This window comes from Pygocentrus nattereri, chromosome 3 (assembly GCF_015220715.1).
Source record: "Pygocentrus nattereri isolate fPygNat1 chromosome 3, fPygNat1.pri, whole genome shotgun sequence".
In the NCBI taxonomy this organism is placed as follows: domain Eukaryota; kingdom Metazoa; phylum Chordata; class Actinopteri; order Characiformes; family Serrasalmidae; genus Pygocentrus; species Pygocentrus nattereri.
Window position 1 is genome coordinate 1,899,477 of NC_051213.1, and position 27,281 is coordinate 1,926,757.

Sequence of the window (27,281 nt, forward strand, 5' to 3'; positions counted from 1 at the left end):
ACGGAGAACCACAGGACAGAGAACCACAGGGCTGGAGGAGGACCAATACACAGTATCAACCAGGGTACAAGGGGACACTGTGGCCTGACTAGGAGAACCTCCCTGTGATGCAGACGTATCTTGAAGGTTGAGAAATCTTTGGAAAACGGCATCTGCTTTGGGAGTCATTTTATTTTGGACACATTCTGAGAAGAACTGATTCATTGCAGAACACCATTATGCTCTGAACAGTTGAAGGTAAAAGAGAATATGGAGGAAGACAATCAGAGGAACCTTGATCCAGCCATTCAGAAGACCTTAAGACCCAAACAGAAGACAGGACATTCTGGAGAAACACCATCCAGATGGACACCAGGAGTTGGGAACCCACTTACAGGCACTGACTCCTAATACACTCTCCAAAAAGATGGTTCATTCAAGAAAATGGTTCTATATAGAACCATAAAGAGCCTTTCTACAGCGGAGAATGCGCTGTAGATGGTCTCTTCTTGAAAAGGGTTCTTCTGTTACTACAAGCTTGACTTAACAATATCAGAACCCTTTTCAAAAGGGGTCTATATAGAACCATCTACTGCACTCTGCAATCTAGAGAGCACTTGTACTGTGTAAAGAACCCTTTACTCATGCAAAGGGTTATTCAAGTGTTCATGGTTCTATATAGAACCATTTTCTTTACTAAAGATCCTTGAAGAACCATCTTTTTTTTTTCAACACATTTCAAACAGCAGGCAGCTTAACAAACACCCAGTTGTAGCTGGAAACGTTCCAAAGTTCCTCCCACCTTCCGGATGAATCATCAGAAGAGGCTGGAGTGTCCCTTTAAATATTAAATGAATTCACTTGGTCTTTTATTTCACATCACTGAACACTGAAGGTCTTCAAGCGTTAAATGTAGTTAGATGTCTGCTACAGAAACCCTGATGTACAGTTAGAGACCGTGTGGCGGGTTTCCAATAAAGTGGACAAGGTGAGTTGGGCTGTAGCGAAACAACAATAACACGGCCCATCCATACAGGTTGCTGCTGTTGGAACAAAACCTCGTATCTCCAAAATGGAAACTTCACAGGAGAAGAAAAAAACCTACTTTACTTTTAATGCAAGTCGATGGAACCAGAATTATTACAGAGTCATTTTGGGCCGTTTCTCTTGGTCCACTCATCAAGGTTCTTCCAACAGCAGCGATATACAGTTGTAGGCAAGTTCTCCACAGAGAACACACCTCTGCACATTTACAGTTACTGTTATAAAACATAAAACATGGCCTGAGCACATTTTAATGATTTATTTTTTTTCTATGTTAAAGGTGCATCGTGTAAGGTTTAGTGCCACCTAGTGGTGAGGTTGCAGATTGCGCCCAGCTGAATCCCCCTCCCTCAGCCCTCCCTTTCCAAGCGCGTAGTATAACCCACGGTTGCCAGAAGGTCTTCCGTCCGTCGTCTGTCCCGATTTTGTTTTGGTTCTACATGCTTTCTCTAGTTTGACGGTGTGGATTCGCCCTCCCTCACCTTTTCTTGCACTAAATAATAAGTTTGATCCTCCACTTGTCAAAATTTCGGTTCTCAAACTTCACAAAATGGTTACCAGCAGTTAACAGCAACCGGAGCTACAGCGCCACCAAATTCAAGCTGCCCGCTTCAGTGTAAAAACGTGAAAGGCGCCCTCTAGAGGCAGTGTTTGGTTTGTCCTCTCTGGGCTGCTGCAGAAACACGGCGGACACTCGAACATAACGAGAAAACAACAATTAATAATTAAAGCAGATTTTAGACTAATAAACACGTGGCTTTAAATACGGTGCTCAATTTCTGATAATAGACGCCCCCAGATCTCAAACACGGCACTTAATTCAGCAAATAAACAGGAACTGTGCCTCAAAATGTGCAGAAGTGTGTCTCTGTAGAGGACATGTTCACAGTTTACTCAGAAAACGTCATTTAAACAGGGTGCGCCCAAACTTTTGACTGTTTATACACACACACAGTAAGAAGTGACAGGAACACGACTTCTGCTCATCGTAGCTGACGGAAGTGCTGCGGCGAGGCTATCAGACGGGGCGAAAGCTGGCACAGCGTGTGGTTTGTAGATGCTTGTATATAGTTTAAACTTTTCCTGAGGCCAAAAAATGCTGTCTAAGTTCTTAGACCATCACCCAGAAATGAGATTACCTGAGCACTTTTTATTATTGTTTGTAAACCTTTTTGTTCATCATATCAGTCAAACTGAGTAGTAAACTGCATGAACTCTGTAGTGCACTTTTATATAATCTTTGCACATTTTCTTACTGATGTTATTGTTCGGACAGAAAAGAAAATCAAGACTAAACAATAAAGCAGATACAAAAGGAAACTTGCGTTAATTAACCCCTTATTAACACAACATAATATCGGTCAATAAAGAAACAGTAAATTGCTGTAGTGCGGATGAACTTCTGTGCAAGCAGAGACAGCCTTGTATTCGTCTGTCGAAGGTCCTTTCTTTGTTGTTTCGGCGTCACGTCACGTTCATGGTTTTGTTAAGGCAACATCTGTACGTTGATCTTGAAGCGACGTCTTGACGAGGAGGAACGTCTCCAAACAAAACATGCAGTGTGGGAACGGTCAGTGGTTCTCTGGTGGACGGTGAAGTTCAGACGTGTTTCACTGTGGTGGCTCGAGACCTGTAGAGCAGGGAGGCAAACACAGACGTTCGACATGATCATGTGATGTGTTTTTGCCATTTCAACTGCTCTTTCATGAAACTTGGGTCACACAGTCAAAAGATCGGTTGCTGCTGAGTTTCACGTGAGTTGCAGGACGCTTCACAAGGTGCCATTTAGTTTCATGTAGGTTTCAAGCAAATAAGGTTACATTGTAAAGCCTAACATTACACCAAGAACACAGACCTTCATCACCTCCCGATTGCAGCGTCAGTGTTCAAGCCTTATAACTGCACTCATGGCAGTTGCAGGGACTTCCTAGCTGAGAGACCTTTAAATGATTTCAGTCCATACTTCCCAATAACGCTACTGTTTTCAGTCAGGTTGACTTTCTGTTGAAGAGCTCGTCTCCCCAACCTGATGTTAGATGTAAAGGTGAAACCTAGTTGTTTTGAGTTTTTTTGGGGTTTTTTTGCATTTTTTTAACTGTAACTTTTTAATGTATTCATGTCCAGTTCCACCTACTAGTTAGGACACAATACACCCAACACTAGGAGGTTACAGGCAAACACAAGCTTGCTGTGACTGAGCGTCACTGGAGCTCAACACGCTTGGAGGAGAACACTAAACACCAGCTCTGTTAATCAGCCAACAGACGCCTGTACTGACTACCATCACGCTGAGTGATGGGGGAGACCGGGGGTCATCCTGCCCACCCAGAGAGCGAGACAGCTATGATCTCTTGGCTTCCGGACACGAAAAACTCGCAACCTCCTGATGTAACCAACTGCTAGAGCTGCACCATATAGAATTTCAGCATCGTCGTGGCAGGACGTGCAAAGTCAACTAAGACAAATTAAATCAAATGTGTCATATTACTGCTAGGAATCCAAAGGGTTAAGATTCTGAGTGCATTGCATTGTGGTAACTGTAGTCAGTTTACCTGTAGTTTGTGTCTCTGCAGAGCACAATGCCCTCTCGCACGTTTCTTTTAACGATGGCCACTCGTTCTTTTTGATCATCGAACTGTCTGCAGTAAACGGCCAGCACTTAACTGCCGTTTCAGCCTCATCCTTATCGGTGGAAACGTGCCCAAGTCGCGGGAGCTAGTGATGTTCGTCAGCCCGGTGCGGAGGCAGACATCAGGAAAGGTAACCAGGTAAGTGCCAGGTTTCAAGCAAATGAGGTTACACTGTGTAAACGCCAACGTTACATCAAGGATATAGACCCATATCACTCGTGATCGGAGCAGCAGCAACGGACACAGTGGCAGGAAAGTGAACTTCACAAAAAAGGAAAATTTAGCTCAGCTCGGATCCATCGACCACAGACCTCTGAAGTCCTGCCATAACTCCCATATTAGGAACTCCAGGTCTTAGCAGTTATTCCATATGGGGGAAAAAATGAGCATAGTTTGGGAGAACGGCTGGGATGGTAAACAATAACATTTGAAAGTTGACACATTTGGTCTTCTGTATTTTCCTCTTTGGAGGCAGTCGTGGGCTGGAGGTCAGGGAACCAGCCTCGTGACCGGAAGGTCGCCGGTTCGATCCCCAGAGCCGACAGTCCATGACTGAGGTGTCCTTGAGCAAGACACCTGACCCCCAACTGCTCCCCGGGCGCCGTGGATAGGGCTGCCCACTGCTCTGGGCAAGTGTGCTCACTGCCCCCTAGTGTGTGTGTTCACTAGTGTGTATGTGGTGTTTCACTGCACTGATGGGTTAAATGCGGAGGTGGAATTTCCCCGTTGTGGGACTAATAAGGGTCTCTTAGTCTTAATCTTAATCATTAATTAAGCTAAGCAGGTCAGCCTATCGCTCTAATATCACTACATAACCATAGAATATAAAGACTGTACCGACGCTCTTCAAACACCTTCCTCTCGTCTTCCTCCGGCTCCACTAGTCCAGCACCAGCTGAGGATTCTGGGACGTCATGAGCCGATGCACACGATTTGACAGGTCGGGTCCGACACGCCTCTCTTTAGCCCCGCCCTTCACAGTCAGATCAGCCAATAGTTTACGTTGCTCTTCTTCTGATTTCGCCTCTTCATATGCCTGATGGGATACAGACAGGGATGATGAAAATTACAGGACTGGACAGAATAATAATTATTATTTGCATTCTATAATAAACTTTAGTAAATAAACTCTTTTGCTCTGCGTGACTCTAAACTTTCCATTTTTTTGTTGCCATCATAACAATCGTAACTCTACCAAACGTTACCGAAGGTGTCAGTCGTGACCGTTTCAGTGACCATTTCAGCTCAATCTGAGCTCAGAAACTCAGCAAACTCAGCTCTGAGCAGCTGTTCACTCAGAAAATCGTCATATTTTACACTAAAACACTAAAAAGTGCTGAACTGCAGAAAATACGGCGATTCTAAATGATCCTCACTGACTTTCAGACTTCGGGACACATTTACTTCAAACCAATGGGATCTATCTGCTCACCCTGTGGCCATGAGGGACAGGGATGCAGCCCCACTACCTGCTCTGAAATGCAGGGGTGTGGCTAAAACAAGGCTCCACCCACAGACCAAAACTGTTTGTCAATAGTGACATGAAAACAAGGAACAGCAAGTTTTTTTTTCTTCATTTTAAACAAACATAAAAATGAATCTTACAACTTAACCTTAAGCAATGAAGATCTTTAAAAAGCAAACACTGCGCTGCTGTGAGTGAATGGCTAGACTTCTTGTCTCCCCCTTGTCTACAGATTAAAAGGCACACAGCGTCACCTAGTGTACTGAGGTAGGAGTGTTTGTTGCTCATACTGGATCAGGGAACATATAAAAATTTAATCAAAAATCTCATGCATTCATCAATATCGTTTTATTTTTATTGCTGTGTTTCAATATTTTTTACTTACTACAACCCCAATTCCAGTGAAGTTGGGACGTTGTGTAAAACAAATAAAAACAGAATACGATGATTTGTAAATCCTTTTCAACCTACATTCAACTGAATCCACTACAAAGACTGCAACACGTGCAACATGTTCCAGAGAAGTTGGGACAGGGGCGTGTTTCCCACTGTGTTACATCACCTTTCCTTTAACACTCAATAAGCGTTTGGGAACTGAGGACACTGATTGTTGAAGCTTTGTAGGTGGAATTCTTTCCCATTCCTGCTTGATGTCCAGCTTCAGCTGCTCAGCAGTCCGGGGGCTCCGCTGTCGTATTTTGAGCTTCATAATGCGCCACACATTTTCAATGGGAGACGGTCTGGACTGCAGGCAGGTCAGTCTAGTACCCGCACTCTTTTACTACGAAGCCACGCTGTTGGAACACGTGCAGAATGTGGCTCGGCATCGTCTTGCTGAAATAAGCAGGACGTCCCTGAAAAAGACGCTGCTTGGATGGCAGCAGATGTTGCTCCAAAACCTGTATGGACCTTTCAGCATTAATGGGGCCTTCACAGATGTGCAGGTTACCCCTGCCATGGGCACTAACACCCCCCCACACCATCAGAGATGCTGGCTTTTGAACTTTGCACTGAAAACAATCCGGACAGTCCTTTTCCTCTTTGGCCCGGAGGACACGACGTCCATGATTTCCAGAAACAGTGTGAAATGTGGACGCGTCAGACCACAGGACACTTTTCCACTCTGCGTCAGTCCATCTCAGATGAGCTCGGCCCAGAGAAGCCGGCGGCGTTTCTGGGTGGTGTTGATATGTGGCTTCGCTTTGCATGGCAGAGTTTTAACCTGCACTTGTAGACGGAGCGACGAACTGAGTTCACTGACAGTGGTTTTCCGAAGTGTTCCTGAGCCCATGTGGGAATATCCATTACAGAATGATGTGGGTTTTTAATGCAGTGCTGCCTGAGGGGTTGAAGGTCACGGGCGTTCAGTGCTGGTTTTCTGCCTTGCCGCTTACCTGCAGAGATTTCTCCAGATTCTCTGAATCTTCTGATGATATTATGGACTGTAGATGATGAAATCCCTAAATTCCTGCAGTTGCACGTTGAGAAACGTTGTTCTTAAACTGTTGGACTATCTGCTCACGCAGTTCTTCACTAAGTGGTGAACCTCTCCCGTCCTTGCTTGTGAACGACTGAGCCTTTCAGGGAGGCTCCCTTTATACCCAATCATGACACTCACCTGTTTCCAGTTAACCTGTTCACCTGTGGAATGTTCCAAACAGGTGTTTTTTGAGCATTCCTCAACTTTCCCAGTCTTTTGTTGCCCCTGTCCCAATTTCTCTGGAACGTGTTGCAGACATCAAATTCAAAATGAGTGAATATTTGCAAAAAAACAATAAAGTTTATCCGTTTGAACGTTAAATATCTCGTCTTTGTAGTGGATTCAGCTGAATATGGGTTGAAAAGGATTTGCAGATCATCGTCTTCTGTTTTTATTTATGTTTGTATAATAAAACGAAGCGGTCTAAAATATATGAAAGCATCACTTAGTCAGGCTCAATTCACAGCCTGTTTATTAAAGTAAAAAATTAATAAGTAAATATGTGCTGTACCTGCAGTAGAAGGGAGGGTGACGGGTAGGCAGAGGTCACAGCTGTTGCCATGGCAGCGCTGACCCGGTTGAGCTGCTGAATCTGCCTTGTCCACACCTGAACGAGGCCCCGTCCACTTCCATCCACACGCACTCCTCCGGACCAGGAGCCGTCCAGACAGAAGCCCAGATCAGTACTGTCACATAGCGCTCTGCACACAAAGCACAACAAGAAAGAATGCTTGATTTTAATAATAATAATAAAAAGTCATTTTTAATTATATTTTATATATCATTCAGCTTTAATGGCGCCTTCACAGATGAGCAGGTCACCCAGGCCATGAGCACTAATGCCCCCTAAACCATCATGAATACTGGCTTTAGAACTGAGCACTGATAACAAGCTGAGTGGTCTTCAGCCCGGAGGACACAGCGTCCAGGATTTCCTAAAGAATTTCAAATGTTGATTCGTCGGACCGCCGGACACTTTTCCACTTCCCCTCAGTCCATTTTAAATGAGCTCAGGCCCAGAGAAGGTGGCAGCGTTTCTGGATCCTGTTTATATTTGGGTTCTTCTTTGTGTTTTAGAGTTTAACAGCGTTTGTGGATGCAGTGATGAACTGTGTTCACAGTCAGTGGTTTTCAGAAGTGTTTCTGAGCCCATGCAGTGATTTCCACTACAGAATCATGTCTGTTTTTAATGCAGTGCTGCCTGAGGGGCCAAAGATCACGGCCAGCAGATACTGGTGTTCAGCCTCGTCCCTCACAGACAGAGATTTCTCCAGATTCTCTGAGTCTTTAATGATGTTCTGCACCGTAGACGATGGAAAGCAGAAGCTCTTTGCTGTTTTATGTTGAGGAACGTTCTTCTTGACCTGTTGCTCTATTTGATGGTGCCGTCTTTCACAGAGTGGTGACCCCTCCTCACCTTTACTTCTGAAAGACTCCGCCTCCCTGAGCTGCTCCTTATACCCAGTCATGTTACTGACCTGCTGTCAATCAACCACCAGATTTTTTTTTTAAGCATTACACAACTTTACCAGCTTTTTGCGCCCCCGTCCCAACTTTTTTGGAACATGTTGTTGGCATTGAATTCAAAATGGTCAAATATTTTTCATAAAACAAAATTTCTCAAAGTTTCAACATCTGATATGTCGTCTTTGTGCTATTTCCAATGAAATATAGTGTTTAAACGATTTGCACATCACTGCCTTTTGTTTTTATTTACATTTTTCACAGCGTCTCAACTTCTTTGGAAATGCGGGTGTAGATGCTTTGACCCAGCTGCATTGCTGGTGTTGCTCTGATAGCATTGGTAGTTGCAGTGCTCTCTGTCAAACACAACATTTAAATGTCTTTGAAGCAGACTACGCTGGACAGCGCTCCCGGGAAAACGGTCAGGTGGAGTAACAGTGATGAGGTAGTGGTGTAATGGTACGGGTGTTCATCCCAAGCTGCCCAGAAAATATGGTACATGCGAGGTTTGATGAATGTAATGCAGTGCGAGTTCCACCCAGAAACCTTAAGCTGTGAGCCGTTAGCAAGTCAGCAGCGGCGGGCCACGGAGGACCCTCTGTCTGCAGCTAGTTTCATACCTGTGGCAGCGTCATAACTCCTGACCCCAGACCAGCTGTAAGGCTGAGTTTGAGGTGAACATCGAGGTGAGGAAGCAGCTATGAAATTAAATGAATGAAGCGAGTCTGATCTTCTACACAGCCTGCAGTGTTTCTGTGCCTGTGAACAGTTTCAGCACCAAGACTTACAACCTTTTCTGTGTTTGGCAGATCATTTTCCACAGGGAGGTGAAGGTGGTGTTAGGAGTCTTGCCCAAGGACTCTTATTGGTGTAGTGTAGGGTGTTTACCCAGGTGGGGCTTGAATCCCAGTCTACAGTGTAGAAGGCAGAGGTGTTAACCCACTACACCAGGTGTCACCAACACTAGGACCTTATGAGTCGCCCGCAGATCTGTTCTAAAAAAAGCACAACTCACTAGTGAGCTGCATCTAAAATATAATTTGATTCTGTTGCTATTCTTTTTTAACCACACTGGTATTATATATATATATATATATATATATATATCTTAATTTTAAGATATTTTAAGATATGTTCATTATACATGAAGTTTAGATAAGTTGAGGTTAACTCTTAGTTTTTGTCTAGAGTAGTTCAAAGGTCAGACAAAACCAGTGATCGCGGAGAGTAAACTAGCGGGCTAGCAGGCTCAGTGTGCAGCCTCTTACCCCGGAAACATGGCAGAAAAAAGAAAAAAAAAACGTATCACTTTCATAACGAATAGAGGTGGAGTTCTTCTTTACGACTGTTAAAGGAACCTCATTTGCGGGGCGGCTGTGGCGACACCAAAGCGGCACAATGTCGAGAGACACTTCACTACCTGTCACAAAAGCTACAAAGCTAACTATCCACCTGGAAGCGCACTAAGGGCAGAAAAGGTCTGTGAGCTAAAGGCAGCTTTGGTTACACAACAGACTTTTTTCACGAGGCCAAACAAAAAAAATCACAAAAAGCCACCGAAGCCTCGTTCAGAGCTCCACATTTTCTGATCAAGAAGAAGAAGACGGCATTTTCAGATGGAGAAGTTGTCAAAGAAGCAATGTTAATAATTGCTAACACTGTATTGAAAGATGAGAAAAATGGAACCGATCTAATCTCCACTCTCTCCGACGTCCAACTGGGGGCATCTACGATGGCTAGACAAGTGTCAGCTATGTCTGGTAACTTGGTCGATCAGTTGGACCAGGATCTGGTGAAGTGCAGGTGGTTTAGCATCCAGTGCGACGAGTCCATGGACAGCAGCAGGTACAGCGCCACTGTTGGTTTTTATCCGGATGGTGTTTGAAGACTTCTCCACAAGAGAAGAACTCCCGACACTATTGCCCTTAAAGACAACTACGAGAGGAGTTCACACTTATAATACGGTGAAGGAGTTTTTCGTGCAGAAAAATGTACCATTGGGAAAGCTGGTAGCCGTGACTACAGACGGGGCTCCTGCTATGATCAGCCGGCATACAGGTTTCATCGCTCACTGTGAAGGTGACCCAGACTTCCCAAAATTTCTGCATTACCACTGCATCATTCACCAGTGATGAGTGATGACTCCCGTTGGGAAAATCATTAACAACATTCGCTCCAAAGCAAAACAGCACAGGATTTTCAAGGCGCTATTGGAGGAGATGTCAGCTGAGTACGGTGACCTGCTGCTACACACAGAAATCTGATGGCTCAGTACAGGACGAGTTTTACTTCGTTTTTTTTGTCACTTTTGGGTGAAATCAAAGAGTTCATGCAGTCCAAAGGCGAAGACGTCTCACAGAGGACACAGAGTGGACACTTGACCTTACATTTTTGACGGACATTACTGGGAAACTAAACCACTTGAACTGCGAGCTGCAAGGCAAAGGTAAGACTGTTGTCGATATGATAAGTGCTGTGAATGCATTTAAAGCCAAAATGAACGCTTTCTCAGCAGATTTACAAAGAAAAAGGGTTCTGCACTTTCCCTCTCGGCTGAAAGACAAAGCTTCTGCATCTGAGACATCTGACAAAGTTGCAGAAACCTACTAAGTCATAAACAGACTTGGGCAAGAGTTTGAGAATAGGTTTAATCAGCTTGAGTCATGTGTGTCATTCATTTCCAATCCTTTCATGGATGGGGACACGACATGCGTTGCTGTGCAACTAAGTGCTACGTTCAACTTGGATGCTGGACAGGTGGAAATGGAAATCATAACATTGCAAAATGACCTTCACCTCAAAGCCTACCAGGCTGCACCAAACTTCTGGTGCCTTGTTGCCACAGAGAAGTACAGTGGCGTATGCCCAGCAGCTATGAAGGTTGCCAGCCTGTTTGGTTCAACCCATCTCTGTGAATCAGCTTTGAACTTCATCAAGAACAAACACAGAACACGCCTCACTGATGCACATCTGAAAGACTCATCACAGTTGCAGTGTCAAGTTACACACCAGATTACAATACACTGGTGAACAGTATGTAATGCCCGTCTTCCCACTAACAAAGAAACAGATACAAGATGTTGTCAATGGCAAAGTTGAATTAAAATATTGAAGAATTGTGTTCAATTTAAAAGTGCATTCATGTTATATAACAGTTATATCTTTGCTTTAAATATCACAGATTTGATCTTTAGTTCCAAATGTGAGAAGATTTGTTTCAAAATATGCCAGTTGATTTTTCTTTAACATTACATAATTGCTAACTTTTTGAAACATGCTGCAACACAGTTCATGATTTGTTAAAAGGATATATCAGTGGCTAGTGAAAATGGGAAATGTTTGCTATGACATGTAGTGATGTACGTGATCATCAGAAAATTGCTGAGATTAATAGAGTTGAAGTGCTGAATATTGATATCTGTTTTCCACCTTGTTGTCATTGTTGATAATTATTGTGAGAAATCATTAATTAATCTGATCAGTGTCTTCACACAGATACGTATCATTAATCATTAATAATATATAACTAAAGGCAAACTGAGCCAATTTTTTTAAGAAGAGCACATCAAACTGGTAGCCCTTCGTATAACTCGGTAACCATAAAGTAGCTCTCAGTTTCAAAAAGGTTGGTGACCCCTGCACTACACTATCCAACCACTGCTCCAACTACAAAACTATCAGCGCACAAATTAGTTAACGTTAGTAACTTTCCCTGTCGCGTGAAAATGACCCACTACAGCCTGCAGCAGCTAAAGCTACCTTAGGGGGGCGCTACACGACACCAGGTGGTAACTTGCTGTAACTTGTGCTACTGCCTGTTCAAAATAAATGAAAAGAAATGCCTTGTGCATTTGGGGGTTTTGTTGCTTTTTTCTATCGTACTGATCCGTGATGTCCAAACCACGCTGTTAGCTGACCTGGACTTGTGCGTACCACTGCAACCCTACAGCATAATATATCACGGTATTGAAAGATGATGGTACTTCACTTCAGTGCGTATACCTGCTCTCAGTAATCCAATCATAACCGGATTTCTGCAGTTATGCAATTATTTAAATAGTCATGTAAACACCACACTCCGATCTAGAAATCTGATTAAGAATCTGATAAAGAGGCTGGCTTTGAGCTCAGTAATCAGATTTCTCAGCGCTGTGAACTCTTACTCTGATTTCTTTCAGATTTCTCAGCGCTGTGAACTCTTACTCTGATTTCTTTCAGATTTCTCAGTGCTGTGAGCTCTTACTCTGATTTCTTTCAGATTTCTCAGCGCTGTGAGCTCTTACTCTGATTTCTTTCAGATCTCTCAGCGCTGTGAACTCTTCCTCTGATTTCTTTCAGATTTCTCAGCGCTGTGAACTCTTACTCTGATTTCTTTCAGATCTCTCAGTGCTGTGAGCTCTTACTCTGATTTCTTTCAGATTTCTCAGTGCTGTGAGCTCTTACTCTGATTTCTTTCAGATTTCTCAGCGCTGTGAGCTCTTACTCTGATTTCTTTCAGATTTCTCAGCGCTGTGAGCTCTTACTCTGATTTCTTTCTGATTTCTCAGTGCTGTGAGCTCTTACTCTGATTTCTTTCAGATTTCTCAGTGCTGTGAGCTCTTACTCTGATTTCTTTCAGATTTCTCAGCGCTGTGAACTCTTACTCTGATTTCTTTCAGATTTCTCAGCGCTGTGAGCTCTTACTCTGATTTCTTTCAGATTTCTCAGTGCTGTGAGCTCTTACTCTGATTTCTTTCAGATTTCTCAGCGCTGTGAGCTCTTACTCTGATTTCTTTCAGATCTCTCAGCGCTGTGAACTCTTCCTCTGATTTCTTTCAGATTTCTCAGCGCTGTGAACTCTTACTCTGATTTCTTTCAGATCTCTCAGTGCTGTGAGCTCTTACTCTGATTTCTTTCAGATTTCTCAGTGCTGTGAGCTCTTACTCTGATTTCTTTCAGATTTCTCAGCGCTGTGAGCTCTTACTCTGATTTCTTTCAGATTTCTCAGCGCTGTGAGCTCTTACTCTGATTTCTTTCTGATTTCTCAGTGCTGTGAGCTCTTACTCTGATTTCTTTCAGATTTCTCAGTGCTGTGAGCTCTTACTCTGATTTCTTTCAGATTTCTCAGCGCTGTGAACTCTTACTCTGATTTCTTTCAGATTTCTCAGCGCTGTGAGCTCTTACTCTGATTTCTTTCAGATTTCTCAGTGCTGTGAACTCTTACGCTGATTTCTTTCAGATTTCTCAGTGCTGTGAACTCTTACTCTGATTTCTTTCAGATTTCTCAGTGCTGTGAGCTCTTACTCTGATTTCTTTCAGATTTCTCAGCGCTGTGAGCTCTTACTCTGATTTCTTTCAGATTTCTCAGCGCTGTGAACTCTTACTCTGATTTCTTTCAGATTTCTCAGTGCTGTGAGCTCTTACTCTGATTTCTTTCAGATTTCTCAGTGCTGTGAGCTCTTACTCTGATTTCTTTCAGATTTCTCAGCGCTGTGAGCTCTTACTCTGATTTCTTTCAGATTTCTCAGTGCTGTGAACTCTTACTCTGATTTCTTTCAGATTTCTCAGTGCTGTGAGCTCTTACTCTGATTTCTTTCAGATTTCTCAGTGCTGTGAGCTCTTACTCTGATTTCTTTCAGATTTCTCAGTGCTGTGAACTCTTACTCTGATTTCTTTCAGATTTCTCAGCGCTGTGAGCTCTTACTCTGATTTCTTTCAGATTTCTCAGCGCTGTGAACTCTTACTCTGATTTCTTTCAGATTTCTCAGCGCTGTGAGCTCTTACTCTGATTTCTTTCAGATTTCTCAGTGCTGTGAGCTCTTACTCTGATTTCTTTCAGATTTCTCAGCGCTGTGAACTCTTACTCTGATTTCTTTCAGATTTCTCAGCGCTGTGAACTCTTACTCTGATTTCTTTCAGATTTCTCAGTGCTGTGAACTCTTACTCTGATTTCTTTCAGATTTCTCAGCGCTGTGAGCTCTTACTCTGATTTCTTTCAGATTTCTCAGCGCTGTGAGCTCTTACTCTGATTTCTTTCAGATTTCTCAGCGCTGTGAGCTCTTACTCTGATTTCTTTCAGATTTCTCAGCGCTGTGAGCTCTTACTCTGATTTCTTTCAGATTTCTCAGCGCTGTGAACTCTTACTCTGATTTCTTTCAGATTTCTCAGCGCTGTGAGCTCTTACTCTGATTTCTTTCAGATTTCTCAGCGCTGTGAGCTCTTACTCTGATTTCTTTCAGATTTCTCAGCGCTGTGAACTCTTACTCTGATTTCTTTCAGATTTCTCAGCGCTGTGAGCTCTTACTCTGATTTCTTTCAGATTTCTCAGCGCTGTGAACTCTTACTCTGATTTCTTTCAGATTTCTCAGCGCTGTGAACTCTTACTCTGATTTCTTTCAGATTTCTCAGCGCTGTGAGCTCTTACTCTGATTTCTTTCAGATTTCTCAGTGCTGTGAGCTCTTACTCTGATTTCTTTCAGATTTCTCAGTGCTGTGAGCTCTTACTCTGATTTCTTTCAGATTTCTCAGTGCTGTGAGCTCTTACTCTGATTTCTTTCAGATTTCTCAGTGCTGTGAGCTCTTACTCTGATTTCTTTCAGATTTCTCAGTGCTGTGAGCTCTTACTCTGATTTCTTTCAGATTTCTCAGCGCTGTGAACTCTTACTCTGATTTCTTTCAGATTTCTCAGTCCTGTGAACTCTTACTCTGATTTCTTTCAGATTTCTCAGCGCTGTGAACTCTTACTCTGATTTCTTTCAGGTTTCTCAGTGCTGTGAGCTCTTACTCTGATTTCTTTCAGATTTCTCAGTGCTGTGAACTCTTACTCTGATTTCTTTCAGATTTCTCAGCGCTGTGAACTCTTACTCTGATTTCTTTCTGATTTCTCAGTGCTGTGAACTCTTACTCTGATTTCTTTCAGATTTCTCAGTGCTGTGAACTCTTACTCTGATTTCTTTCAGATTTCTCACTGCTGTGAACTCTTACTCTGATTTCTTTCAGATTTCTCAGAGCTGTGAACTCTTCCTCTGATTTCTTTCAGATTTCTCAGCGCTGTGAACTCTTACTCTGATTTCTTTCAGATTTCTCAGCGCTGTGAGCTCTTACTCTGATTTCTTTCAGATTTCTCAGTGCTGTGAGCTCTTACTCTGATTTCTTTCAGATTTCTCAGCGCTGTGAGCTCTTACTCTGATTTCTTTCAGATTTCTCAGCGCTGTGAGCTCTTACTCTGATTTCTTTCAGATTTCTCAGTGCTGTGAGCTCTTACTCTGATTTCTTTCAGATTTCTCAGCGCTGTGAGCTCTTACTCTGATTTCTTTCAGATTTCTCAGCGCTGTGAACTCTTACTCTGATTTCTTTCAGATTTCTCAGCGCTGTGAACTCTTACTCTGATTTCTTTCAGATTTCTCAGCGCTGTGAACTCTTACTCTGATTTCTTTCAGATTTCTCAGCGCTGTGAGCTCTTACTCTGATTTCTTTCAGATTTCTCAGCGCTGTGAACTCTTACTCTGATTTCTTTCAGATTTCTCAGTGCTGTGAACTCTTACTCTGATTTCTTTCAGATTTCTCAGCGCTGTGAACTCTTACTCTGATTTCTTTCAGATTTCTCAGCGCTGTGAGCTCTTACTCTGATTTCTTTCAGGTTTCTCAGCGCTGTGAGCTCTTACTCTGATTTCTTTCAGATTTCTCAGCGCTGTGAACTCTTACTCTGATTTCTTTCAGATTTCTCAGCGCTGTGAGCTCTTACTCTGATTTCTTTCAGATTTCTCAGTGCTGTGAACTCTTACTCTGATTTCTTTCAGATTTCTCAGTGTGAGCTCTTACTCTGATTTCTTTCAGATTTCTCAGCGCTGTGAACTCTTACTCTGATTTCTTTCAGATTTCTCAGCGCTGTGAACTCTTACTCTGATTTCTTTCAGATTTCTCAGCTGTGAGCTCTGACTCTGATTTCTTTCAGATTTCTCAGTGCTGTGAGCTCTTACTCTGATTTCTTTCAGATTTCTCAGTGCTGTGAGCTCTTACTCTGATTTCTTTCAGATTTCTCAGTGCTGTGAACTCTTACTCTGATTTCTTTCAGATTTCTCAGTGCTGTGAACTCTTACTCTGATTTCTTTCAGATTTCTCACGTGCTGTGAACTCTTACTCTGATTTCTTTCAGATTTCTCAGTGCTGTGAACTCTTACTCTGATTTCTTTCAGATTTCTCAGCGCTGTGAGCTCTTACTCTGATTTCTTTCAGATTTCTCAGTGCTGTGAACTCTTACTCTGATTTCTTTCAGATTTCTCAGTGCTGTGAACTCTTACTCTGATTTCTTTCAGATTTCTCAGCGCTGTGAGCTCTTACTCTGATTTCTTTCAGATTTCTCAGTGCTGTGAACTCTTACTCTGATTTCTTTCAGATTTCTCAGTGCTGTGAACTCTTACTCTGATTTCTTTCAGATTTCTCAGAGCTGTGAACTCTTACTCTGATTTCTTTCAGATTTCTCAGTGCTGTGAGCTCTTACTCTGATTTCTTTCAGATTTCTCAGCGCTGTGAGCTCTTACTCTGATTTCTTTCAGATTTCTCAGAGCTGTGAGCTCTTACTCTGATTTCTTTCAGATTTCTCAGTGCTGTGAGCTCTTACTCTGATTTCTTTCAGATTTCTCAGTGCTGTGAGCTCTTACTCTGATTTCTTTCACATTTCTCAGTGCTGTGAGCTCTTACTCTGATTTCTTTCAGATTTCTCAGTGCTGTGAGCTCTTACTTTGATTTCTTTCAGATTTCTCAGCGCTGTGAACTCTTACTCTGATTTCTTTCACATTTCTCAGTGCTGTGAGCTCTTACTCTGATTTCTTTCAGATTTCTCAGTCTGCGTGAGATCAGACGGCGGATGTTACCAGATGGCAGCATAAGACTTCTGGAGAGGCGCTGAAACCAAACACGAAATTAAGGATTTATATACTCTTCATCATCTAGATGATGTTTGTTCGTGCTTTCAGGTAAAGTGATGTTAAAAACGTGGCAGGAAGTTCGAGTTTTATGTTTACGTCATGTCTTCTTCTGCAAGTTTATTGGCTGGTTATAAAGTAGAAATCTGATTATTGTCTGACTCGTGTAGACCCGGAGTTTCCCATGTTGTACTATTTTTTGGACACCTGCTCATCCAGCGTTTCTCTTGGTTCTGCTCTGTAAACAAAGCTCCTCCTGTGTGAGTGAGAACGTTACTCACTTGAAAGGTCGTTTGGACAAGGCCTTCGTAACAGCACACACGTACTGCGTCACCTCCCGCCAGCCGAACAGGAAGTGGACTGACACGTTCTTGAACAGCTGCAGGTACACCAGCATCTGGTTACCACGGAAACGCAATATTAGATCAAACGCTCATCACAGCACCCAATTTTACGTTTTTTAAAAAAAGGTAGTAGTGGACTTCTGACCTCCTCAATGTCGATGTCCTGGAGGCCCAGTTGAGAGCGAGGACAGACATCATCATCAACACCATCATCATCATCATTCCATGAGCCTCTATTACACATAACCACATACAAATACAGTGCTACATTTCTGAGAGAGCAAATATTACAGTTGCATTGCTGCATTTTAATAAGTGCAATAATCCATGCAGTTTTGTTGTGGGACGGGGAAACAAAAGGCTGGTAAAGTTGAGTAATGCTAAAAAACACCTGGTGGTTGATTGACAGCAGGTCAGTATCATGACTGGGTATAAAGAGCAGCTCAGAGAGGCAGAGTCTTTCAGAAGTAAAGAGGAGGAGGGGGTCACCACTCTGTGAAAGACTGGACCATCAAATAGAGCAACAACTCAAGAAGAACGTCTCTCAACATAAAACAGCAAAGAGCTTCTGCTTTTCATTGTCTACGGTGCAGAATATCATTAAAGACTCAGAGAATCTGGAGAAATCTCTGTCTGTGAGGGACGAGGCTGAACACCAGTATCTGCTGGCCGTGATCTTTGGGCCCTCAGGCAGCACTGCATTAAAAACAGACATGATTCTGTAGTGGAAATCACTGCATGGGCTCAGAAACACTTCTGAAAACCACTGACTGTGAACACAGTTCATCACTGCATCCACAAACGCTGTTAAACTCTAAAACCCAAATATAAACAGGATCCAGAAACGCTGCCACCTTCTCTGGGCCTGAGCTCATTTAAAATGGACTGAGGCGAAGTGGAAAAGTGTCCGGCGGTCCGACGAATCAACATTTGAAATTCTTTAGGAAATCATGGACGCTGTGTCCTCCGGGCTGAAGACCACTCAGCTTGTTATCAGTGCTCAGTTCTAAAGCCAGTATTCATGATGGTTTAGGGGGCATTAGTGCTCATGGCCTGGGTGACGTGCTCATCTGTGAAGGCTCCATTAAAGCTGAATGATATAAACATGTTTTATCAACATCTGCTGCCATCCAGACGACGTCTTTTTCAGGGAAGGCCTTGATTATTTCAGCAGGACGATGTCAAACCACATTCTGCATGTATTACAGCAGCACTGTTCCATATTAAGAGTCCAGGCACTAAACTGACCTGCCTGCAGTCCAGTAAGTTATGAAATAAAAATATGACACTGGAGACTCTGAACTGTTAAGCAGCTGAAATCTGAAGCTGGTTTACATGAGTTGCACAGCATCTCAACTTTTTTGGAAATGAAGTTGTATATATAAACACAGGATACGTGATTTTTACATATAGGCCTTTACATACATATGTATGTATGTATGTATGTATGTATGTGTGTATATGTATACACACACACATATATATATATATATATATATATATAAAATATCCATATGGGTCATACCACGAATACATATAAACCTATATAAAATAAGGATTTGTACTGCTGGAGTTTGTATGTAAGCATAAATGTATGTGTACCGCTGAGTGTGTTGTGCTCCGGTCACCAGCAGTGAGACGACTGTTCCTGAGTTATGGTTCAGATATTCAGAGAGCGGCTGAAACAGAGACTCCGCCCCCTCAGATCCACCAATCAGTTCCTGGGAAAACAGGACACTGCAGCGTAACACATTCCTAGCTCATTCCTACACAGACCAATCCTGGGCCATTAAACAATAAGAACAATTACTACATTTTACTACACGCAATGAATGCGTGTGACGTATTTTCCTCCATCTGGCATTAGTAGCAGAGCTGAACACTGAACAGCCTCTATTTGCGTGTACACTAGGTGGCGCTGTGAGTCTTTTACTCTGCAGATGGGAAAGGACAAGCAGTCTAGCGGTTCACTCACAGCAGCACACATTAGCATATTATACTGACATTATTACTGATAATTCACTGCCAACTGAATCTAATCGATGTGGGGTTTTGTTCCGGTGCGAGTCTGACTGTGTGTGTTACCTGTTTAATGGAGGTCACCATGTCCATAAACTCTCTCTGAGAGATCACCATCAGCACCTGATCTTCAGCCACCACACCAGCACCATCCTCACCATGAACCTGCAGCATGGACACACAACACACACCTGATCAGGTCACATGAACCAGCTAAAACAAGGAGAAAACACCTCTACAGTAAAGCCAGTCGGTGATGGGGCCCCTATTAATACAGCATATGAGCGCTCTTCTAATGCTATTAACTTATAGATTAATGCTGGATGGATGAGAGGGTCTGGCTCACAGTCTCCGTTCCACTTCATCCCAAAGGTGTTCAGTGGGGTTGAGGTCAGGGTTTTGTGAGGTCACTCTAGATCCTCCACACCAAACTCGTCACTCCATGTCTTTATGGAGCTCATTTGTGCTCAGGGACTCAGTCCTGCTGGAACAGGAAAGGCTCTTCCCCAAACTGCTGACCCAAAGCTGGAAGCTTAACTGTGTAAAATGTCTTTGTGCTGTAGCATCAACATCACCCTTCACTGGAACTGAGAGCCCAAACCCTGAGAAACAGCCCAGCCCATCATCCCTCCTCCACCAAACTTTACTGCCAGCTCTGCGTTCCGGTAGGGAACGTTCTCCTGCCATCCACCAAACCCAGAATCATCACCAGACTGACAGATAGAGAAGCTGATTCATCTCTCCAGAGAACACGGTTCCACTGCTCCAGAGTCCAGTGGCGACGCTTTACACCCCTCCAGCTGATGCTTGGCATTGCGCACAGTGATCTTAGGCTTGTGTGCAGCTGCTCAGCCATGGAGACCCAGTTCATGAAGCTCCTGATGTGCGGTTCTTGTGCTGATGGTGCTTCCAGAATTAACAGCACTCTGAAGTAAGTGATGCAACAGAGGACGAGCAGAGCTGCTGTTATTCCTACACACTTCCATTTTACAACAGTCCAAATCAGAATGCTTGTAAACATGAACGACAGCTGTACTTGTGGGTGGACAACACATCCAGTCAGTGGTAGAAACAGCTGGTTTTAAGTGCCGATAATAGTAACGGAGCAGACGGAACCAAAACATGGTCAGTGATGGTAAATGTTGCTGTGTTTGAGGCTTTAATGTCAAACGCATTTGGGGAAAATAGGGTCCATGTGCCTTGAAGAAGTGCAAAGGGGCCACATTTTCTGTTACTGCTGACCGAGAGAGTGAAAAGTCCTGCCCACGGCTCCCCCTGCTCTCCTCGGTTCATGTTCGGTTTAATGTCAGAGCATAGAACTGTGAATAATAGCCGCTGGGTTCTGGAGCTCCTCTGGCTTCAGTGTGAAATGCGTGCTAAAGTGACCTCAGAGCAGCTTTCCCAGCTTTCAAAGGCTTGCAATGCCCAACATCCACCATTCAGCGTCCCGACTAGACTGTCCCATTTCGAAGCTCCTTCATATGCGGCAGAGAAATGTGTCCTTCGTTTCCATGGCAACCCACTGCATCCTTCGCCAGCCAGCATATCCCGAGGTTCACTGCATGCCGGCGAGGATTCGAGAACAGGACGGCGTCAGCAGAGGAGCGAACGGCGGCTGAGGAGACGCTTTAAATGCAAGTACTGGGTTTAAACTGAGTTGAATAGCTGATAAGGATGTTAAGCCAAATATGGGCTGAAGATAAACTTACGGTAATGTTTCGTTTTGTTTTAGGAAGCAAAGAACCGACAGCTCTAATAAATGAAAAGATAAACTAAATCAAAGTTTATCTGTCTTTAAAGGACTTTAAAAGAAGGATGCAGCCCCTGAATTTTGATTATTGCTATAAAACCAGCGTCATCCGTCTTTTGTTACTGTGTCGTAACACTAATTTATATAAGAGCACTTACAGTTGTCAGGGGCAGATCTAGCAGGGCAGAAACCTCATGTACTCACTCGTGGCAGAGGTGTCATCTTGTGACAGTGCCATGTTTAAAAACACCATGTGCTTGAATTTATACACCTGCCGTGTCAGAACCCACACAATCAGGGTGACAGTCCTAACTATTATTTTAACTTTTAAATTCTGCAGTTATAGTTTGCATGTATTCTCCCATTACCCACCTACCCTTAGATCTGTTTATCACTGGTACTAAAGCCATTCTGAAAAAGTATATATATATATGGAAGCATAATTCAATGCACTGTATTGTACTTCCATGTACTGTATTGTAATATACTGTACTGTAGTTTAATATACTGCACTATAAAGTAATGTACCATACTGTAATGTACTATAATGCAGTTTTATGGACTGTAAAGTACTGTACTTTAATGTTCTGCACTGTAATACACTGTATTGTAGTGTACTATAATTTAATGCAATTTTATGGACTGTAAAATACTGTACTTTAATGTTCTGCACTGTAATATACTGTACTGTAGTTTAACACACTGCACTTCAATGCACTGCACTGTAATGTATTGTACTTTAATGCACTGTAGTATAATGTAGTGTAATTTAATGCACTGTACTGTAATGGACTAACAGACAGCTCTGTAAAGTACTGTAAATTAATGTACTGTACTTCAATGTGCTGTAATATACTGCAGTGTATTGTGGTGCACTGTAATGTACTGTAACATACTGCAGTGTACTGTACTAAAATGGGCTGTACTGTAATATCCTGTATGGCACGTTACTTCCATGCACTGTATTTTGCTGCAATAAACTGTAATATAATATATAATAGTAAATACTGTAATGTACTGTACTTTAATGCACTGTGATGCATTGTGCTATAATGTACTTTACTGTACTGTAATAGGTCGTAATGGGCTATAATTCATTGTACTATAATGTACTTTACTGTAGTGTAATAGGTCATAATGGGCTATAATTCATTGTACTATAATGTACTTTACTGTAACTAAGGAGCTGTAATGGACTGTACTGTGTTTATAGTGAATGGTTTACTGTACCTGGGCTGTCTGCCTGGTCCAGCTGATGCTGTGGGTGAGGCTGTGCTCCTCTATACAGTGACTCCACTCTAATCCACCCAAAGCCCCCAATAACACGTCACACCCGCAGTCCTGCAGCAACACTAAACACACAGTGATACTGTATTAATATATCATATCATTATATTAATGCACATAGTACACATTAGTGCTACTGAGAGCTGATTGGTTAGCGTTACTGCTACTGGGAGCTGATTGGTTAGAGTTACTGCTACTGAGAGTTGATTGGTTAGCGTTACTGCTACTGAGAGCTGATTGGTTAGCGTTACTGCTACTGAGAGCTGATTGGTTAGAGTTACTGCTACTGAGAGCTGATTGGTCAGCGTTACTGCTACTGAGAGCTGATTGGTTAGAGTTACTGCTACTGAGAGCTGATTGGTTAGCGTTACTGCTACTGAGAGCTGGTTGGTTAGCGTTACTGCTACTGAGAGCTGGTTGGTTAGCGTTACTGCTACTGAGAGCTGGTTGGTTAGCGTTACTGCTACTGAGAGCTGATTGGTTAGCGTTACTGCTACTGAGAGCTGATTGGTTAGCGTTACTGCTACTGAGAGCTGATTGGTTAGAGTTACTGCTACTGAGAGCTGATTGGTTAGAGTTACTGCTACTGAGAGCTGATTGGTTAGTGTTACTGCTACTGAGAGCTGATTGGTTAGAGTTACTGCTACTGAGAGCTGATTGGTTAGCGTTACTGCTACTGAGAGCTGATTGGTTAGCGTTACTGCTACTGAGAGCTGATTGGTTAGCGTTACTGCTACTGAGAGCTGATTGGTTAGCGTTACTGCTACTGAGAGCTGATTGGTTAGTGTTACTGCTACTGAGAGCTCATTGGTTAGTGTTACTGCTACTGAGAGCTGATTGGTTAGCGTTACTGCTACTGAGAGCTGATTGGTTAGAGTTACTGCTACTGAGAGCTGATTGGTTAGAGTTACTGCTACTGAGAGCTGATTGGTTAGCGTTACTGCTACTGAGAGCTGATTGGTTAGCGTTACTGCTACTGAGAGCTGATTGGTTAGCGTTACTGCTACTGAGAGCTGATTGGTCAGCGTTACTGCTACTGAGAGCTGATTGGTCAGCGTTACTGCTACTGAGAGCTGATTGGTTAGCGTTACTGCTACTGAGAGCTGATTGGTTAGCGTTACTGCTACTGAGAGCTGATTGGTTGGCGTTACTGCTACTGAGAGCTGATTGGTTAGAGTTACTGCTACTGAGAGCTGATTGGTTAGAGTTACTGCTACTGAGAGCTGATTGGTTAGCGTTACTGATACTGAGAGCTGATTGGTTAGAGTTACTGCTACTGAGAGCTGATTGGTTAGTGTTACTGCTACTGAGAGCTGATTGGTTAGCGTTACTGCTACTGAGAGCTGATTGGTTAGCGTTACTGCTACTGAGAGCTGATTGGTTAGCGTTACTGCTACTGAGAGGTGATTGGTTAGCGTTACTGCTACTGAGAGCTGATTGGTTAGCGTTACTGCTACTGAGAGCTGATTGGTTAGCGTTACTGCTACTGAGAGCTGATTGGTTAGCGTTACTGATACTGAGAGCTGATTGGTTAGCGTTACTGATACTGAGAGCTGATTGGTTAGCGTTACTGATACTGAGAGCTGATTGGTTAGCGTTACTGATACTGAGAGCTGATTTAAATAAAAATAAGTTGTCTTTAGCCTCTAAAGTCCTTAAGTATATGTACACATATACACATAATATCTACCACTAACACCACTGAAGAACAGGGTAACAGAGTATCAGAGAAACAGATGGACTACAGTCTGTAACTGTAGAACTACAGAGTGCAGCTATACAGTAAGTGGAGCTGATAAAGTGGACAAATCCAGATGTGTTCTTTTCTTCATATCCATGTTTTGATTTTACTATGGTGTTAAAAGACGATGCTTAGCAGCTGTTTGGAATAAACTGACCGCTGTTATGGGATCAGTGGAATGATACAGGTGTGGTGAATCCTTTTTAAGCCCATCAGGCTGTGTGGGCGGAGTTTTTGATCTCAGTAAGTTCGGCTCGTGCGTCCTACCTGGGTGGACGTGCACCTTCAGACTCCTCAGACAGTTCTCCGGTTTCAGACTCCTCACCCTCTCCGCCTCCTCCCTCCTCCACCGCTGCTCCTGCCGCTTCTCCTCCTTCGCTCTCTCCCTCTCCGCTCGCGCTCTCTCTCTCTCCGCTCTCCTCTCCTCTACTCTCGCTCGCTCCTGCTCTCTCTCCTCCTGAGTCCTCCTCTTCCTCCCAGGGCTGACGGAAGGGGCCCGAGAGCCGCGGACCCCCTGAGGGATCAAACTGTCCAGTCTGACCGGGTCAGCTTCACAGTGGGGGTCTGAACTGACTGTCTTGGGTTTACTTTGGTGGCCCGAACTGTTGGTCTCAGTTTTACAGTGGGGGTCCAAACTGACCATCTTAGTTTTACAGTGCGGGTCCGAACGTACTGTCTTGGTTTTTCTGGGAGGGTCCAAACTGACTGTGTTAGTTTTACAGTGGGGGTCCGAACTGTTGGTCTCAGTTCTACAGGGGGGGTCCGAACGTACCGTCTTAGCTTTAGAGTGGGGGTCCAAACTGACCGTCTTAGTTTTACAGTGCGGCTCTGAACTGCTGGTCTCAGTTTTACTGTGGAGGTCCAAATGGTCGTCATCTTTAGCTGGACTAAAAACAAAAACAACAAAATACACTGAGGGTTTAAATCTCAGACACTTGAATTAAATAAGAAGCTATTTTACTTGATTATATTAAATTAACATTTCAAAAGTATTAAAATGACTTAAAGGCAAGTTTTACTGAAGATTCAGGTGGTTTGGGCTGAAGTGGTTCAGACGTCTTTACAGTGATGGTGATGGGAACCAGGCGTCGCCATGACTACAACACAGATATAGACACTTTATTTACCATCCAGAACCACCAGAGAACCTACACGAGTCTTCTGAGCTTATATGGAATTTTGATGATGGAAAACAGTGGAAAATCTGGAATAACTGCCTCATAACACATAACATGGTAACCAGACGCCCCCCTCTAAACTGGTCTAAACTGGTCTAAACATGAACTGGTTCTGAATTCACTGCCTGATGACTGAGACGCTGTTTTATGAGAGTTTAGAGAACTTCAACTCCATTCATGGTGGAGGGAGACATGCAGGGCGCTGTGCGGCAAAATAGTCCCCAAAGAAAACTCATTATTCCAGATTTTCCACTGTTTTCCATCATCAACATTCCATAAGCTCAGAAGACTCGTGTAGGTTCTCTGGTGGAAAGTGAGTTGATAGTAACCAAAATGCTGTGTTCCAAATATCACCTCATCAGCTCCTGGTTCCCATCACCACCATGGTAAAAGAAAAAGTCTGTAAGTCTCTGTAAACTGAGTCATTACATTACATTTCATTACATTAAATTACATTTAGCAGACGCTTTTATCCAAAGCGACTTACAAATAATGTGGTACATAGAACAAACATAGTCAGGCCAAAGTTTCACCCCAAACCACCCTGAATGAATCTCTCTCAGCCACTGAATTCGCATAAATTTTGAAAAATTGGTGGAATTCTCCTTCAAGGTGCTGCTTTTGTGCTTCCACCCACGTTTTATTGAAGAGTGCATCGACTTGAACTGCGCTGTCATCACCTCACTGCAGAACTTCGCTGCTTTTACTGGAGACGTGAGGCTGAAATCGGCTTCTCGGTCGATCTCTCCGTTCCACCTTAAATGGTGCAGAAGTTCCATTCTGGCGTCCGAGGCAGGTGCAGTAACTGCCGCGCCATTTAAGGTGGAACGGAAAGATCGAACAAGAAGCCGATTTCAGGCGACTGCGCCGTGTTAGTGGTCAGGGTCATCACCCACCTGTGTCCGCCCGGTCCGGACGGGGTTTGTTCTCCCTCCGAGTCCGAAACCTCCCAGGTGTTCGCTCTTTTTAAAGAGGCCATGATTTGATAAATACCCTGCAATCAGCCTCGCCGCTGTCAACGCGCTCATACCGGCCACGGAGGCTGGACAGACTCACATCTGACACACTTCAGCCCGTCTGCTGGAAAAAATCTATGTTTTTAAAGAATACGGTGGCCGCGAGGGACAGAAAGCGCAGCTGGAAATATCTAGAACCATAGATATCCACAGCGATCTGTCTGAGGTCATACGTCTGCGCGTCCGCCATGTTGGAGAGGTCAAGATCTGCCTGTGAGCAGATTCACTGGACGGAGAGTCTCGGATTAAATCACAGAGGTGGACGAAGTTCACAAACCATGTACCTGAGTTAAAGTTGAGACACCAGAGGTAAAATATTCCTCCAGTAAAAGTAGAAGTTCCTCCCTTTAGACCTCCACTTGAGTAACAGTACTAAAGTATTTCCCTTCAAATGTACTTAAGTATAAAGTAAAAGTACTAAAAGAGTAATTCTGGCTCTGATGTCCTGTTATCATTTTTATAACCAGACTGGCTTCATGAACTCATTTCAGGTGAAAGTCCTCCAGCGTCTCTCTTGGTAAACCAGTCTTTTAATAGAACGTCATTAATTAGTGACGCTGACGTCTATTAAAATGATCAGAAGCACAAAAAACTGAAGGTAAACAGTTTCCATCAGGGAGAACCGAGTGGCTCTGAAATCACTTTTTAAACACAAGCAAAGTTTCAGTTTCAGATTTATTTACAACTTAGTTCCAAGTTTAAGTTGAATAAAAACTGGCTTTAAACTCAGGATCACAGATGAGCTCCTTTACTATGTTGATCTGTAGGCGTCTGTTCATAAACATAAACCAGCCCAAACTCATTTACTATAAAATGAAATGGTGTTTGTAGAAATTCAGAAAAAAGCCGCGTCAGTCTCGACTGCATATGTGGACATATTTCTATATTGAGCTCTATTTACACAAAGTTAGGTTAGTTCATCATTTATGTTGAACAGACTCTCCCAAAGTTTTACGCTGCTGCGCTGACGTTGAACCGCGT

The 27,281-nt window shown here is 43.2% G+C and overlaps 1 protein-coding gene across 3 annotated transcripts; it reads right to left on the reverse strand.

The window, feature by feature from the left end:
• Positions 1-2,153: 2,153 nt before the first annotated feature.
• Positions 2,154-26,400, reverse strand: LOC108415379 (crossover junction endonuclease EME1). Of its 3 annotated transcripts, none has more exons than XM_017688419.2 (10): positions 26,181-26,400; positions 24,374-24,993; positions 22,309-22,430; positions 19,395-19,493; positions 18,912-19,030; positions 17,455-17,542; positions 17,247-17,362; positions 7,110-7,299; positions 4,508-4,689; positions 2,154-2,653 (listed from the first exon to the last, which is right to left on the reverse strand). In XM_017688419.2, the coding sequence occupies exons 1-9, from the start codon at positions 26,261-26,263 to the stop codon at positions 4,534-4,536; spliced, it is 1,593 nt and encodes a 530-aa protein (XP_017543908.1). In that variant the 5' UTR covers positions 26,264-26,400; the 3' UTR covers positions 2,154-2,653; positions 4,508-4,533. The 3 variants fall into 3 exon arrangements, with proteins under 3 accessions (XP_017543908.1, XP_017543907.1, XP_017543909.1); XM_017688418.2 differs by having other exon boundaries at positions 4,491-4,689; XM_017688420.2 differs by lacking the exons at positions 17,247-17,362; positions 17,455-17,542 and having other exon boundaries at positions 4,491-4,689.
• Positions 26,401-27,281: the final 881 nt, after the last annotated feature.

Excerpts from the sequence above, each read along its gene's own strand:
- LOC108415379 (XM_017688419.2), bottom strand. The coding sequence starts at position 26,263 with ATGGCCTCTTTAAAAAGAGCGAACACCTGGGAGGTTTCGGACTCGGAG. Across the intron at positions 24,994-26,180 it reads TCCGGACCGGGCGGACACAG|TCCAGCTAAAGATGACGACC; the intron begins GTGGGTGATGAC and ends TTTTGTTTTTAG. Across the intron at positions 22,431-24,373 it reads GAAGGTGCACGTCCACCCAG|TGTTGCTGCAGGACTGCGGG; the intron begins GTAGGACGCACG and ends CTGTGTGTTTAG.